At 38.8% G+C, this 15,728-nt stretch overlaps 1 protein-coding gene across 3 annotated transcripts in view; it reads left to right on the top strand.

Moving 5' to 3' along the window:
• Positions 1 to 15,728, top strand: part of Rundc3b (RUN domain containing 3B) — a 117,287-nt gene that overhangs the window by 98,847 nt on the left and 2,712 nt on the right. For all 3 annotated transcript variants that reach the window (XM_076913108.1, XM_034519163.2, XM_034519165.2), the window contains one exon: positions 13,688 to 13,809. In XM_076913108.1, the coding sequence (XP_076769223.1) occupies positions 13,688 to 13,809 (122 nt within the window). The remainder of the gene's footprint in view (positions 1 to 13,687; positions 13,810 to 15,728) is intronic.

The raw sequence follows: 15,728 nt of genomic DNA, 5'->3' as shown, positions 1-15,728 counted from the left end.
TAGCCAGCTAATTTTGTCCAATCCAAGAGCTCCTGTCTCAAACATTGCCTGTGAACCTAGAGGTGCATACACACATAAATACATATACAGTTATGTATCATGTACACATGCTCAGTATTGTGACAGGAGCAGTGGGCTAAACTCAGTCATTAAAGTGTTGAACATGTCAGCATGAGGACTTATTTGATCCCTAGTTCCCATGTGAAAAGCTGGATGTAGTAGCTGCTATATGTAATCCCAGGCTTGGGGAGGCAGAGTCAGATGGATCCCTGGGTCTCACTAGCCAACCAGCCCAGCCAGAGTGATAATCCTTGCATCCTTTTGCAGAAAAAAAAGGGGGAGAGGGGAAGCTTCTGTGGAATAGTATCTAAAACTGGCCTCAGACCACCAACCATGTGTACCCATGAGTGCTGATACCCACATACACAAATATGAACAGACACACATTGTGACTATATTAAGTCTGTGAAATCAAAGGCTTTCTTCACAACATCCACTTCATTATGAAAGGTAAAAAAAATTAGGAAGTAAAATATTTTAGCCAGAAGATATATGCTTTTACCTGCCCACAGAGATACCTATAGAGGAGTCAGTAAAAAACCCAAAGTGTGTCTGGCTTAGCCATGTACACACACACACACACACACACACACTACTACTAGTGTTAAATAAAAGTTAAAAAGTAAAGAACCGTAAGTGGAATATTTATTGCTATTTTACATCTGAATGTATAATGGCAAGTTATTTACAAAGCAACATTGCAGCACTCCAACTGATTACAATCCTAAACAAAGGCAAGGGAAGAGCCTTGTTCTCCTGCTCAGCGTGAGTCTGAGGTTGTGCATCTTGACTCACACATCAGCTGAGAAAGGAAAATACCCTTCTCTAGTATTACCTCACTCACCTGACTTGTCCTCATATGTTCTTGCTATTTTTAGATGAGCCTGGTATTCCTGAGCAAAGCCTGTCCAGATGTGGCATAGTACAGAGGAGTATGGACCTGGAGTTCAAACTCAGTGTTGTCAGTAGCCGTTGCTCATTGATTTCTGTGTGACTCGGAGTGATGCTTCCTTCCCTTAACTTTCTCTTTCTGTATGTCCAATACTGAGAGTAGGGCATAAGGATCAAATGCAGTATCTTGAACTTAATAGCTTCTCAATGACTATTAATAGTTGACAGGATTTTTTTTCATTAGTCTTATGTACAAAGGAATGTATGCCTATCTCACATTCCAAGATTCTCTTTCTGAGTCTTACAAAAAATTGATTTAATCTTCTGAGTATGTAATTCCTGCTACTTCATTTAAACATATAGGTTTGGGTTTTCAGGATAGGGAACTTCCTAAAAGTAATGTTTAAAACTAAGCAGACCTTTTCATCATTTATTATAACCTACAGATTATGGGGTATGGCTATGTCTCTTTAAATAAGTATTATGAGCTCTGAGACAATACCAACCAACCAGAGCTCCCAGGGTCTAAACTGCCAGCCTGGGAACACACATGGAGGGACCCATGGCTCCAGCTGTATATGCAGTGGAAGATGGCCTTGTCCAGCATTGGTGGGAGAGGAGGCCCTTGGTCCCGTGAAAATAGGATGCCCCAGTGTGGGCGGGGAGTTGGGTGGGTGGGGGCACATCCTCATAGAAGCAGGGGGAGGGGGAAGGGATAGGAGGTTTTGGGGGGGGTGGGAAAAGGAGATAACATCTGAAATGTAAATAAATAAAATATCCAATAAAAAAGTATTATGAGCTCTGTAGCCTGCCCTACAATTTAGTAATTTTGGTATTAGTAAGTTTCTCTGCAAAAGAGGTACAATGTCCAAAGCTCTGTGAGATTATCCTATCTGCTAACCTAACCTAAAATGTAGTCAAGAAGGCTTGGGACAAGTTGGACTTAACAGCACTTATTTAACCTACCAGCAGATTTGTAAATCAGGCAGTACTCAGAACAAGTTCTGAGAACCCTACCCACTGCAGAAACAGTAGTTCTCTAAAAGGAGCAGAAAGCAGAGCAGAAACTTCTGATAGATAGTTGTCATAGAGGGAAGAGGCACAGGTCTTCTTGGGGGTGATGTGACAAGTTGGCTCTTTTAGTTGGCTGAAAATTAGCTGGTTACTAAAAAGTATACACCTAAGTTATGTATAAGTTTGAATAGAAACAGACTTACACTTTATTACTAGAAACCATAAGAAGTGATGGCACCTTTGACTTAGGGCATCCTGCTTACTTACTTCACAGTGTATAGTTCTGATTTAATTAATTTGTTGATCTTATTTTTTATATTTAATTTACATTTATAAATTGTATTTTTATATTAAGCTACTAGATAACTGGGTTAAGATCCGTAACCACAGAAGGGCCTGTCTCACAACAGATCTGAAATTTATTTCTATTACTTATACTGTTTATTTAAATATACTTCTCCTACTTTGTTTCCTTGTTAAACAGACATAGCAATATAAGCCATGCCAGATGTAAAATCATTTTCTTTATTTCATGTTGAGAACCGCACTAGTCCCTGTTCATGCGCCAAAAATGTTGAGGCCCTCTCCACTCCGAGCTTGGTGGCCACTGTATCCTGACCCAAGCTGCCGCTCCGGTCCGCGGGTTGGGGTTCAGCAAGAGAGAGAGTGAGGATGGACTCGAAGAATGGAGACCAGACAGAGTGTGATTCAATCCCGTTTATTCTTCAGTCTCTCTTCCTAGTCCGAGTCCCAAGTCTAGCTGTTCTCTCTAAAGAGTCTCCCTAAAGAGTATATATAAAGAGTCTGATTCTCTACTGTCTGTCTCTGCCTTTTATATGTCTCATTTCTAAGCCACGCCTCTAAGTCACGCCTTTAATCATGCCCTTAGGTCTTGTCTCTAAATCTGATCTCTAGGTCACACTCTTAAGTCACACACCTTTAATCTCACACACCTTTAATCTCACACACCCAAGGAAAGTCCTGGGTATCTAAAGCAAGATGATATCAGAGTGTGCTCAGCTGTTGTAGGCTATTGTAATCCAAGTCTCATGTCAGGGTATATGTCTCAAGATGGCTGCAAAGCTGATAGCCGCTTTCTGCTAAAAGTCGGCCCCCAACAATTTCACACATGGCAGTGTGGTAAAAATTGATAAAGCCAAGTGTGGGAGTACATGCCTTTAGTTCCAGCACTTAAGAGGCAGAGGCTCTGTGGGATGAGGCCAGCCTGGTCTTCAGAGTAGGCTCCGGGCCAGCCAGTCCTACATAGTGACAATCCTGTCTCAAAAAAAAAAAAAAAAAAAAAAGTTTTTGAGACCCTAAAAACATTAGGTTCACAGTAAAATCTCAACAAGAACTAGACATATTAGGTATGTTTTCATATAACAACCTACAATAAGTGTTTACTTTTTGTTTCCTGTAAGTGTTTGTCTTAGGGTTTTCATTGCTGTGAAGAGACACCATGACTGAGGCAACTCTTGTAAAGGACATTTAATTGGAATTGGCTTACAGTTTCAGAGGCTTAGTCCATTATCATGGCAGGAAGCATGGCAATGTGTGGGCAGACATGGCAGTGAAGAAGGCAGCAGCAGGAGACTGTGTACCATACTGGAATAGTTTGAGCATTTATGGCCCCAAAGCCCCACCTCCACAGTGATACATTCCTCCAACAAGGCCACACGTCTTAATAGTGCCACTACCTATGGCCAAGCATTCACACACATCAATCTGTGCAGGCTATAGCTATTCAAACCACCAACCACAGTTTTGTTTTACTATCCTTTTTATACATGAATTCTAGGTCACCTGAGCTTCTCAACTTACCAGTTACTATATCTTGTTAAAGTATTAATGTCCCTCACTCATTCTAACCCCAAATGTTCAGACTCATCAGCATCAGGTTTCTATTTTCCTCTTATACATTTTTTAACATTTATTTATTTGTTATTGATTTACTTAGCATTTATTTAGCTTGTATGGGTATATGTGTGGGAGTCAATTCTCTTTTCCCAGCAGTTGGGTACCTGGGATCAAACTCAGGTTTTCAGACTTGGTGACAAGCACCTATACCTTCTGAGCCATACTCACCTGCCACTTCTTAAGCTTTTTAATCTTTTAAATGTATCATTGGCTCTCAGTTTTGCTGCCACTCCTATTGCAAAGTTATGACAGCCCTGACTTTGTATGCTTTTCATGATCTAATGAGGTTTTTAGTTTTTCTTAAGAACTCTTATATGTTTTAGGATTCTTCCTGTGTGTGTTTTTTAATATTTGTGGAATTATGATCTCTAAGGCACCAAGGCTCCAAAAATATTTCAGAATGTGTATGTTGAGACTTAACCTAACTCATATGGATTGTCTCCTATTGAGTTTCCCTGCATCCCTATGTTAAATAGAGTAGATTAAGAGTCTATAGACACTCTGATATAGCAAATGATAATTGTATTTTTTATAAATGTAATTTTACTTTATTATGTTTTGTGCACATTGTGTGCATTTGTGTCTGTGTGATGCTGCCAGATCCCGTGGACTGGAGTTACAGACAGTTGTAAGTTGCCATGTGGGTGCTGTGAAATGAACCTGGATCCTCTGGAAGACTAGACAAATGTTTTTTAACAGCTGAGCATATCTCCAGCCTCAGCAGTTTTATTATTAAACATATCCCTGTGGAAAAAAAAAAGAGATAAAATTAGCTTCTTTGTCTCCATGTGCACGCATATGCCTGAGAATATTATGCACACAATTTCTTTCTTTCTTTCTTTCTTTCTTTCTTTCTTTCTTTCTTTCTTTCTTTCTTTCTTTGTTTTGTTTTTTTAATTTTTTATTTATTTTTATTGGATATTTTATTTACATTTCAGATGCCATCCCCTTTCCCCAGTATCCCTCCTTAGAAAACCCCTATCCCATCCCCCTTCTCCTTTTTGCTTTTATACAATTTTTTAATGTTAATCAGAGACTTTATAAGTTTAATAATGCTCAATAACAATATGCCCATACAGTAAGAAGTGTGACCCAATACCCATCCTAGATATATCAACTATCTTTGACTGGCGGAGACACGAGAACATCTGCCTCCATGTTCCACCCCCTCTCTCTCTCTTGTCACCTAGCTCCTACTCTCCTTATCCTCCTCTTCCTCTCCTTACTCTTCCTCCTCCTCTCCTTACTCCTCCTCTTTCTCTCCTTACTCCTCCTACCTTAGCTCCTCCTACATATCACCCTTCCCATTAAAATAAAACTTTTCTCTCAAAATACAATTACAGCATAACTATACCAATTTGTGTCAGTAAGGTACAAGATAGACCTAATACCCAGTCCACCATTTTGTTGACTAACCAGAACCTCTGTCATCTCTCCTAACTAAAATACGTAGTTCTGAACCTGGCTTTTTTCTTGGCTTTAGAATGAATGTTAAATGAATGAAAACCATCCTCTCAAATCTTTTCTCTCAAAGTAAATAGCCGGAATTGGCTATGAGACTATAAATCTTCAACCCCATCAGAAATCCAGAATGGCTGAGTTAACTGAAATTATGGGAAGCACAAAGCATAGCTTCTAAAACTTAGCCAATTTATAGATACTGCTGAACACCTGGACAGTCCCTATACTAAAAACCGTTGGTGCATCTGATCTTCAGCCTTCTGGCCCAGGATCATCTGACAGACCTAGTGATGCAGAATTATTAAGGGCTGATTACTCTGTCTTGGCAGATATAATCAGTCGACTATTCCGCAAGTGTGTCCTTTTCTGGACAGTAATTTGTCTGTAGATGACAAGAGGCAATCCTTGCCTAGTGGCTGTCTCTCCACAAATGGAGTAACTCCAAAGATGCTCACTTTCTTCTTAGAATCTAATACAGTAAGCTGTCAGGAGCAGAGAGGTCTCTAATCAAAATGAACATTAATATAGAAATGTTTGTAACATCAATTCTGTGGATTTCTGATGTTTTGAAAACCAACTATCCATGTAAGGCAATCTGGACTGTTGTCTGTTAACTCCTCTCAGCTATTTCTAAATAAAATATAGAAAACACCCTAACACTAAACTCAGAGCCATGAATTTGCTATAGGCCCCTAACTCACAGGCTAACCATCTCAAATCAGTTAGAAAAGTTAAAGAAGGACTGGGTCTAAGTCTTGTATTCTTAAATGTGTTATAAAGGTACAATGCCTATGAGAGTAACAATATTAATTTCACTTTTATATCAGTAAGAAACTTGTACCAATGAAAACCTTAAATTTGAAATGAAAGTAAATTTTGTGCCATTTAAGAAATTATAACTTTATCTTAATAGCAATTATACATATTTCTACCAATAGGTTATGGCTATGCAATAAATCCTAGCTAATCTTTCCTGTTCCAACAAAACCACTACTTTTGCCTAGAAAGACAGCCCAATATTAACCACCTCAGTCCCCAAGCCCAGGGAATAATAGGGGTGCTGACTCTTCATTAACTTCTTCAAGTTGATTATGGGTGTTGAGATATTAAAAGAGGGGCAGGGGAAGAGTACATTGATAAGCCTCTGATGCTGTGTCTTCACTGCATCTAGCTGGAATTCAAGGACACCAGAGGTTCGAGTAGGTCTGCTCAGCTTGCTTGATGAGTAGATACACCAAGGCTGTGTATACTGCAACATACAATTCTCAAAACAAATTTTAGTATCAAGATAATTTTTTGTTTGAATTCTGGAATGTAGTCTTCTGGCGGCCTGCATCTGTCATGTCTAATCCATATAATTCTGGGAGTTTCTATGAGGGTGTACTCCCACCATCCTCCCATTCTTGCCTCCCTCCTCTTGAAATTCCCCAACACTAGGGAATCCAAACTTTCAGGCACCAAGGCCATCTACTTCCACTGATGCCTGGCAAGGCCACCCTCAACTATCTATACAGGTAAAGCCATGAGTCCCTCCCTTTGTGTTCTCGAGCTGGAGATTTTAGAATGGCTACTCCAGCTTGTTTCTTAGGACCATTTGCTTGAAAAATTGTTTTCCAGCCTTTTACTCTAAGGTAGAGTCTATCTTTGCACTGAGGTGGGTTTTCTGTATGCAGCAAAATGCTGGGACCTGTTTATGTATCCAGTCTGTTAGCCTATGTCTTTTAATTGGGGGAATTGAGTCCATTGATGTTAAGAGATATTAAGGAACAGTGATTGTTGCTTCCTGTTATTTTTGTTACTAGAGGTGGAATTATCTTTGTGTGGCTATCTTCTTTTAGATTTATTGGAAGAGGATTACTTTCTTGCTCTTTCTAGGGTATAATTTCTCTCCTTGTATTGGAGTTTTCCTGTTATTATCCTTTGTAATGCTGGGTTTGTGGAAAGATATTGTGTAAATTTGGTTTTGTCGTGGAATATCTTGGCTTCTCCATCTATGGTAATTGAGTTTTTCTGGATATAGTAGCATAGGCTGGCATTTGTGTTCTCTTAGGGTCTGTATGACATCTGTCCAGCATCTTCTAGCTTTTAATAGTATCTGGTGAGAAGTCTGGTGCAATTCTAATAGGTCTGCCTTTATATGTTACTTGGTCTTTTCCTCTTACTGCAGTAAATATTCTTTCTTTGTTTTGTGCACTTGGTGTTTTGATTATTATGTGATGAGAGGTATTTCTACGCTCTAGTCTATTTGGCATTCTATAGGCTTCTTGTATGTTTATGGGCATCTCATTCTTTAGATTAGGGAAGTTTTCTTCTATAATTTTGTTGAAGATATTTATTGGCCCTTCAAGTTAGGAATCTTCACTCTCATCTATACCTATTATCCTTAGGTTTGGTCTTCTCTTTGTGTCCTGGATCTCCTGGATGTTTTGTGTTAAGAACTTTTTGCATTTTGTGTTTTCTTTGACAGTTGTGTCAATATTTTCTATGGTATCTTCTGCACCTGAAATTCTCTCTTCTATCTTCTCTTGTATTCTGTTGGTGATGCTTGTATCTATGACTCCTGATTTTTTTTCCTAGGTTTTCTATCTTGAGAGTAGTCTCCCTTTGTGATTTCTTTATTGTTTCTACTTCCATTTTTATGTCTTAGATGGTTTTGTTCAATTCCTTCACCTGTTTATTTGTGTTCTCTTGTAATTCTTTATGGTATTTCTGTGTTTCCTCGTTAAGGGCTTCTACCTGTTTATCTGTGTTCTCCTCAAATTCTTTGAGAGTGTTATTTATGTCCTTCTTAAAGTCCTCTATCATCATCATTAGAAGTGATTTTAAATCTGAATCTTGCTTTCCTAGTGATATGGAGAATTCAGGACTTTCTAGTGTGGGAGAACTAGGTTCTAATGGTGCCAAGTACCCTGGGTTGCTGATGCTTATGTTCTTTCTTCCCTTTCTCTATCTGGATCTCCTTAGTTCTACCTGCCCTGTATCTGACTGAAGCCTGTCTTTCCTATTATCTTGGTTGTATCAGAACTGTGTGGGGTGGGTGTTACTACTGGGGTTAGACCTGGGGCCCAAGATCTGCTCAGTGCTCAAGTGCAGACAGGAAGGAACCAGTGCTCCAGGCCAGGATTGACTTTCTGGGTCTGTTTGAGGCAGGTGTTGCTGTTTCCTTACCTAACATACTGCCCGCATTAGAGCTCCTGGGAGGCCAGCTTCCTCTGGGTTCTGTGAGATTGGGAACAGAGCTGCCTCCCAGGATCTGCCGCTCTTTATTGTCTTTATTCTTCTCTCATACAATGCATCCAACCATAGCCCCCTCTCTCTTCAGTCTTCCCAGTTCCCAGCCCCTGACCTTTTCTCTCTCCCAGATCCACTGCTTCCCCATTTCCCTTCAAAAAAGAGCAGGCCTCCCAGAGATATTAACCATACACAATATAATAAGATACAATAACAGCAGGCACAAACCCCCATATCGAGGCTGGACAAGGCAACCCAATAGGAGGAAAGGAGTCCTGAGAGCAGGCAAAAGTGGGAAACATCCCATTCCCACTATTAGAAATCCCACCAAATCCCCAAGCTAAACAACCACACTGTATGCAGAAGACCTAGTACAGACCCATACCTGCTCGGTGCTTGCCACTTCACAGTCTATGTGAGCCACTATGATCCATGCTTAGTTGATTCTGTGAGCCATGTTCTTTTGATGTCCTGACTCCTCTGGCACCTGCAGTCCTGCCCCTCACCCATTGGGCTCCTCAGGGTTCACCCAGTGTTTGGCTGTGCCTCTCTTCATCTGCTCCCATCTCTAACGCGCACCCCTGAGCCTTGCATCCATGGGAGAGAAAGCACGAGACGCAGAGATCGGGTAGTTACTGCAAAACGAGGCTTTTTAATCTGTATCACACATGTGGAAAAACACGGAAGGGCTGAGCTGTGGAAGGGGCCTGGCTTAAGTACAATCTAGAGTGACATATTCACTTCTGATTGGCTGTTCGCTCACCACCCAACATTCAGTGACTTTGGCACGCCTTTCTGCCTAGCAGCTGCGCAGATAATTGTTTACATCTGGAGAAGACACGAGGCTAGCGCCAACTTGGGGTGGCAGATTATATTGCAGCTCCTTACACCCATCAGCTGCAAAAGGAAGCCTCTCGGATGACAACTGGGCCAGGTGCCAGTATATGAGTATGGCAGAATATCATTAGCAATCATTTTATTGGCTTGGATTTTTGTTGGTGGTGGTGGTGGTGGTGGTGGTGGTGGTGGTGGTGGTGGTGGTGGTGGTGGTGGTGGTGGTGTTTTCCTATCACGTTTGGGTCTACTCTTAGGTCTCTGGGCTATTCAGCTTCCAGTTCTTGGCCATCTAGGCAGTGTCAGGCACAGATTCCCTCTCATGGCTTGGGCCTCAAGTTAGAGCAGTCATTGGTTGTCCATTCTCACAAGCTCTGAGCTACTATTGTCCCAGCACATCTTGCAGGCAGGACAGGTTATAGTTTAAAGGTTTTATGGCTTGGTTGATGTCCCAGTCCCACCACTGGGAGCCTTGCCTAGTTACAGAAGATGTCTTGTTCAGTCTCCATATCCTCCATTATTAGGAGTCCTTGCTAGGATCTCCCTCATGAGTACAGGAGGTTTCCAGTGCACTAGGTTTTCATATCCCTCCCTAAATGCCCCATCATTCCAGCTGTCTCTCTCCGTACTCTCTCCTTCCGTTCCTCCCTTCCTCCACTTGATCCCTCCTGTTCCCATCCCCATCTGCTTCCAAGACACTTGCAAACTCTGATCTATTTTCCCTTCGCAGGGAGATCCATGCTTCCCTCCTTGAGCCCTCCTGATACTTAGCCTGAGTCTGTGGATTGCAGTGATCATGCACATGGTTCCCTTTCACCCTGTGGATAATATTTATTTCCCTCTGTGTATCACACAATGTATTGTTTACTGACTACCAGATAATAGAAATTATTGACTTTAGAACATCTTTTAAGCAAAAAATTAGTATACAAATGGTATCATTAGTTCTGATAATTGACTGAGATAAGACTACCAGTGACAGATGATACCATTCATACGAGTTTAAATGAAATTTAACATAGTGAAACTACAGATTTTTGTGTTGTCAGAATATATGCTGTTTGGGGGTCTCATTTTTTTATACACTTAAACTACTTATTTTATAAATATTCTCTTCTGAGAAATAGCAATAATGTATAGTTTATGTATCTCTGTGGATACATTTCAATTCCATGATGTTATTGTGTCTAGGATTCTCAGGGCTTAGCTGTGATCTTTTAATGAGAGAACTCCCATAGACCGTTTACTAAAAACCTACAAGTGTTTATGAGAATGACTCTTACTAGAAATCAGGTAGGATTGCATAAACTAAACCCTATTCTTTGATATCTGAAGCTGAAGTCTCCTTTCTGCTGATGGGTTTGTCCTCATCTTCAATAGGGAGTAGAGTATATCATAAGGTACTCCTATTAATGTCTTATTAATAAAGTTTAATTTCAGGATGAAATATTTGTTGTCGTTTTAAAGCATCATTGCTTCCAAATTCTGTTTCTACTTTCATTTCATGTGATTAAGTAGAAACTTTAAACTCAAGGATTATTGCTAACTGTGAAAAACTAAAGAAAAAGGTTTAGCTCCAGTTGGATTTTCAGGTGTCCCTGTAAACCTGAGCTCTGTGGGAAACTCATCTAGCCTTGTTAGCTCGGGGTCTCTCTCAACATTTCCTCCCCGTGGTAAACTGCAGGCCTGGAAATTATTATAACGTGCTGCCAAACTCCATGACTGCAGTGTTCAAGAAATTCCTGCCTTTTGCTTATGAGTATTGTGTCTTTAAATGTTTCTTCATGTAATTTTTAAATTAAAAATAGTAACACATTTTTATAATGAAAAAGTGTTAGAAACTCATCTTAATCTACCAGTTTAAAAGCAAGAATTTTATAAATTGAACATAGAAAATAATTTGTGAAGAAATGTCTAAAGTTACTCAGCAGTGTCCTGTGTTCTAAGGCTAGGAAAATGGCTTAGTGGATAAAAGGTCTGGTCTGTAAGCATGAGGGCCTAAGTTCAAATCTCCAACACCCATGTTGAAAGCTGGACGTGGTTGCTCATAACTGTAAACCCCAGCATAGGGTGGGGCTGGATTTCAAGAATCAGCTTCTCTAACACAGCAAGCCCCGATTCCAGAGAGAAACCCGGTCTCTACTAGTAAGGTGGAGAGGTCTATAGAGGAACTTATGTGAAGGCCTGCTCTGGTGCCTGTGTATGCACATATGCACAGGTGTACACACACACACACCAAAAGCCCATATTCTTATTATCCTCTATAGCTAACTAAGAATAAACGATTTTAATGAAAAGCAAGTGAAATTTAAGGACAGAGTAATTGAATACAATTCTCAGGATCTGTCTCAGCAACGAAACTGCTCTTTGAGAATATCTAATAAAATAGGAAGGCAGATCTTTCCTTCTGATGCTAGAGTGGAGATGAAGCAGCTAGGAGAACAGGCCAGTCCATAGCCGATGCCTAGAACTGTTTACTCTATGTGTGACCTTTCAACAAAGTAAAGGAGGTAACAATCGAATTTCCTAAGATACTTTTAAGTATCGAATAAGTTTTATATGTGTATATATATATACATGTTAGTCATAAATGTTTATAATTTAATGTCTAGCATTGTGTTTTAGCATGTACCAAGTGCATTATAAACATTGGGTTTCACTTTATTGTATAGTGTGTAGCTTATGAAGCATCTGCTATACCAGAAATCTACTGATTTAAAATAATTAAGGACTTTTATATACAAACATTTGAGGAGTCATTATATTATAGATTGAGAACACTGTTTGCATTGTTAGTAAAATCATTCTGCTGTCTCATTTTCATTTCTGAGACAGAAAAAATGGATTCCTGATAAATGTATTCTATCACTCTGGCAGCCTATAAAATTTTATCTTAATAATATTGATGGGAAAAATACCAACTAATTTAAAGTAATTACTATTTTAGTAAACTTATTGGTCTCTGCTTTTTGTAGTTATTGTTTTGGTTGTTATTATTAATGTAATTTTCAAATTGTTATTATTAAAATACAGTCTACATTTTTAGTAAAGAAATATTTTTCCATTTCCTCCTCATTTTAGTTATGAGTCCTGGCTAGCAGAAGACAATATCTGGACACAAGTATTTTTCCATGAGACAGGAGCTCTAGATGGACATGCTATGTAAACCAAGCTGGCCTTGAATTCACAGAAATCCACTTGCTTCTGCCTCCCAAGTGCTGAGATTAAAGGCAGTGCACTACTAAACCCAGCATTTTGAAACATTTTTTAATGTATGTTAATTTTGCAGATCTGAGACCAGGTCTACCCATGTTTTATATATATATATATATATATATACACACATACACATATATATATATATAACAGATAACTACTACAAAAAAGATCATTTGCTTTATATGTGCTTTCTTATAAATATTAGTATAAAATATGTATTTGTGGATTTATATAGGATCTGAATATCTAATGAAAGATATTCAGCTTGAAAAAAACCTACTTTTCTTAGTCTACTTCCACTTTTATTAGTAAATGATTCTCAATTCTGATTGTACATGGACTGCAAAGGACACCTAACCTGAATATACCTTTTTGTTAGCCTTATCCTGAAAACTAAATCTGAGAAAAGGTTAATAATAAGCTTGTGTTAACCTTTAACTTCTAACAGAAATGTCCTCTGATCTAATTAATCTAAGCAATTAGCATAATACAAAGGGTCTTAAAACACCAATTGGATCAGGGAAGGGGATTAATTACCTTGATGGTATATTAAAGCAATAATTATTTGATAGTCAAACATTTTAAACTTTTACATTTCAGTAATTTGTAATAATTGTTTTTGTTGAATATCAGCTGTCAGTGAATATTTCAAGGCACTAAGGAATCTTTAATCAAAATGATAGGCCAGTATTAAATTATGCCATTTGTTTCTTTATTGGTAGTATTCCTTAGGTTTTCTGCTCCTACTTTAAAATTATAATAACCTAATTAAAAGTTCCTATTTTAATTGTCTAGATAATAAATAATTAATTTGATAATATTGATTTGTTTGAAAATTTATTATTCTTTTCTATTTTTCAATGAACAAACTAGATAAGTTTCCAGAATAGGTAAGGAGAAAAGTATAATGGAAACCACACAGAAACCATGATGAAGACAAAACTTAGGGAAGACATTAGAAAACTAGTCACAATTTCAGTGCATTATAAACCACTGAAGTCTATCAAAAGATATTCTCTTTTGTAAGAAGAAATTGCAATTTTTTTATCCTTATTTTCAGTAAAAGTTACCAAAGCCTTGACCAGTTATCAGCAGAAGTTAGCCTTTCTCAGGCCTCATTGGATCCCAGCCACTCACAAGAAGGAGATGGAAAGCAAGACTCATTGAATTTCATCGGTGAAGGTAGTATGTTGGCTGGTTTTACATCCACTTGACACATGCTAAAGTCATCTGAGAGGAGGGAACCTCAGTAAGAAAAGGCTTCTATAGATGTGGGACCTAGGCAAGCCTACAAGGCATCTGAATTAGTGATGGATGGGGAGGGCCCAGGCCACTGTGGGTGGTAGCAGCCTGAGCTAGTAGTCCTGGGTTCTATAAGAAAACAGGCTGAGCAAGCCATGGGAAGCAAGCCAGTAAATTGCACCCCTCCATGGCCTTTGATCAGCTTCGGTCTCCAGATTCCTGCCCTGTTTTGAGTTACTGTCTTGACTTCCTTCAATAATCAACTATGATATGGAAGTATAAGCTGAATAAACCCTTTCCTCTCCAGCTTGTTTTTGGTTATGGTGTTTCATCATAGCAATAGTAACCCTACCTAAGACAGTAAAGAAATGACTTTGGTATTTGTGAGTAGTTTAACATATCTGGTCTTTAAGAACAAAGTGTTCTTATGTAGCTCACACTGGCTTTAAGCTTGTAACCTTTTTAACTCTGGCTCTGGAGTCGGGGATTACAGATACGTCCCACACAGGTACATACATGCACATATTCAAATAGATAAACATTAAGAATATTTAAGTTTTATTTATTCTTAATAAGTTGTGTTCATGACATTTCATACGTTTTTTAATGCATTCTGGTTTCCTTTTCAGCCTCTCAGTTCCCTCCCACACCTGCAAGCCCCTCCTCTTCCTCACAAATCTGTTCCTCATATTCTTTATTAGTCATGTTTGTTTTGTGTCCCACAGAGTTTTACTAGGGTGGTCTGTGTGATCCCATGTTTACAGCTATCATCAGGGCCTGGTATGCTCTCCACGGGCTATACATCTGGATGCTATGCCTTTCCACTCTTCTCCCAGAATCTATTAGCTGCCAATAGATCATCAATAAGTGGTAGGGCCTGTGAGCTCCTTCCTCACTATGACTGTTAGGGAGCCCCATTGTTGTGTGGGCCCAGTGTAAGTAGGCACAGTAGCTCAGAGTTTATGATTGATTGCTCAGACCATGTCTGTGATTGATTATAAGTTGGCATTTCACAGACCTTTTGGTTCTTACATGTTTTCTGGTCTCTCTTCTTGAAAATGTTACAAAGGTGGTGATATAAATGTCTCAGGCAGGGCTGAGCCCTTGCTTCTTTTTATTCTCAACATCTTGCATTTTTAAGGGTCTCTGCCTTGCTTGCATTCACCATAAGGAGAGTTTCTCTCATTGAGCCTAAGAGCAGCATTTGTCTAGTCTCTCCAGAGTAGACTACATATGGTAGAGAAGTTTAGTGTCTAATTATTTTAGTATTTACTTCTGAGTGTTCCATTATTTTGGACTATACTATAAACCAAATTTTTTTCTCAATTTCTTTTTTTAGGTTTTTTTAATTACTTCTTTTAGATTTTAAGCATACATCTTTTAAAACTGCCTTTTTTCTTGTCTACCTGTAAAACAAATAATAAAAGTAAGTTTAGTTGATCATTATAGTCTCAGAATTTTTTATTTTATTTTTTAAGACAGGGTTTCATATAGCTGAGGCTGCTGAGACCTTACTGTGTCACTCAGGCAAGTCATGAATGTATAATTCTAGAACCTCTTCCTGCTTAGCTCTTCACTGGAGATGTTTAATGGAAAGTGAAAACCAAGTCTTGGAAGTTGCTTTTTTACACAGTCTGTGGCACACACACCAGAAATACAACTACCAAACAAAGCTATAATTAAAAGCACAGGTCCTAATGCTCAGGAGACTAAATAAATGTTCAACAAGTGAGTAATATCTTATCAAGATAAGTTTGATTCTAGTGTACTTCTTAATGTGAGTACAGGATTCTTATATTCTCTCTGGTTTGGCCACAGTTACTATTATTTAATTGAGTATTGTTTTCTCTCTACTGGGT

The sequence above is a fragment of the Arvicanthis niloticus genome, chromosome 15, assembly GCF_011762505.2.
Source record: "Arvicanthis niloticus isolate mArvNil1 chromosome 15, mArvNil1.pat.X, whole genome shotgun sequence".
NCBI classification, from domain to species: domain Eukaryota; kingdom Metazoa; phylum Chordata; class Mammalia; order Rodentia; family Muridae; genus Arvicanthis; species Arvicanthis niloticus.
This window is presented reverse-complemented; position numbering and strand designations above follow the sequence as displayed.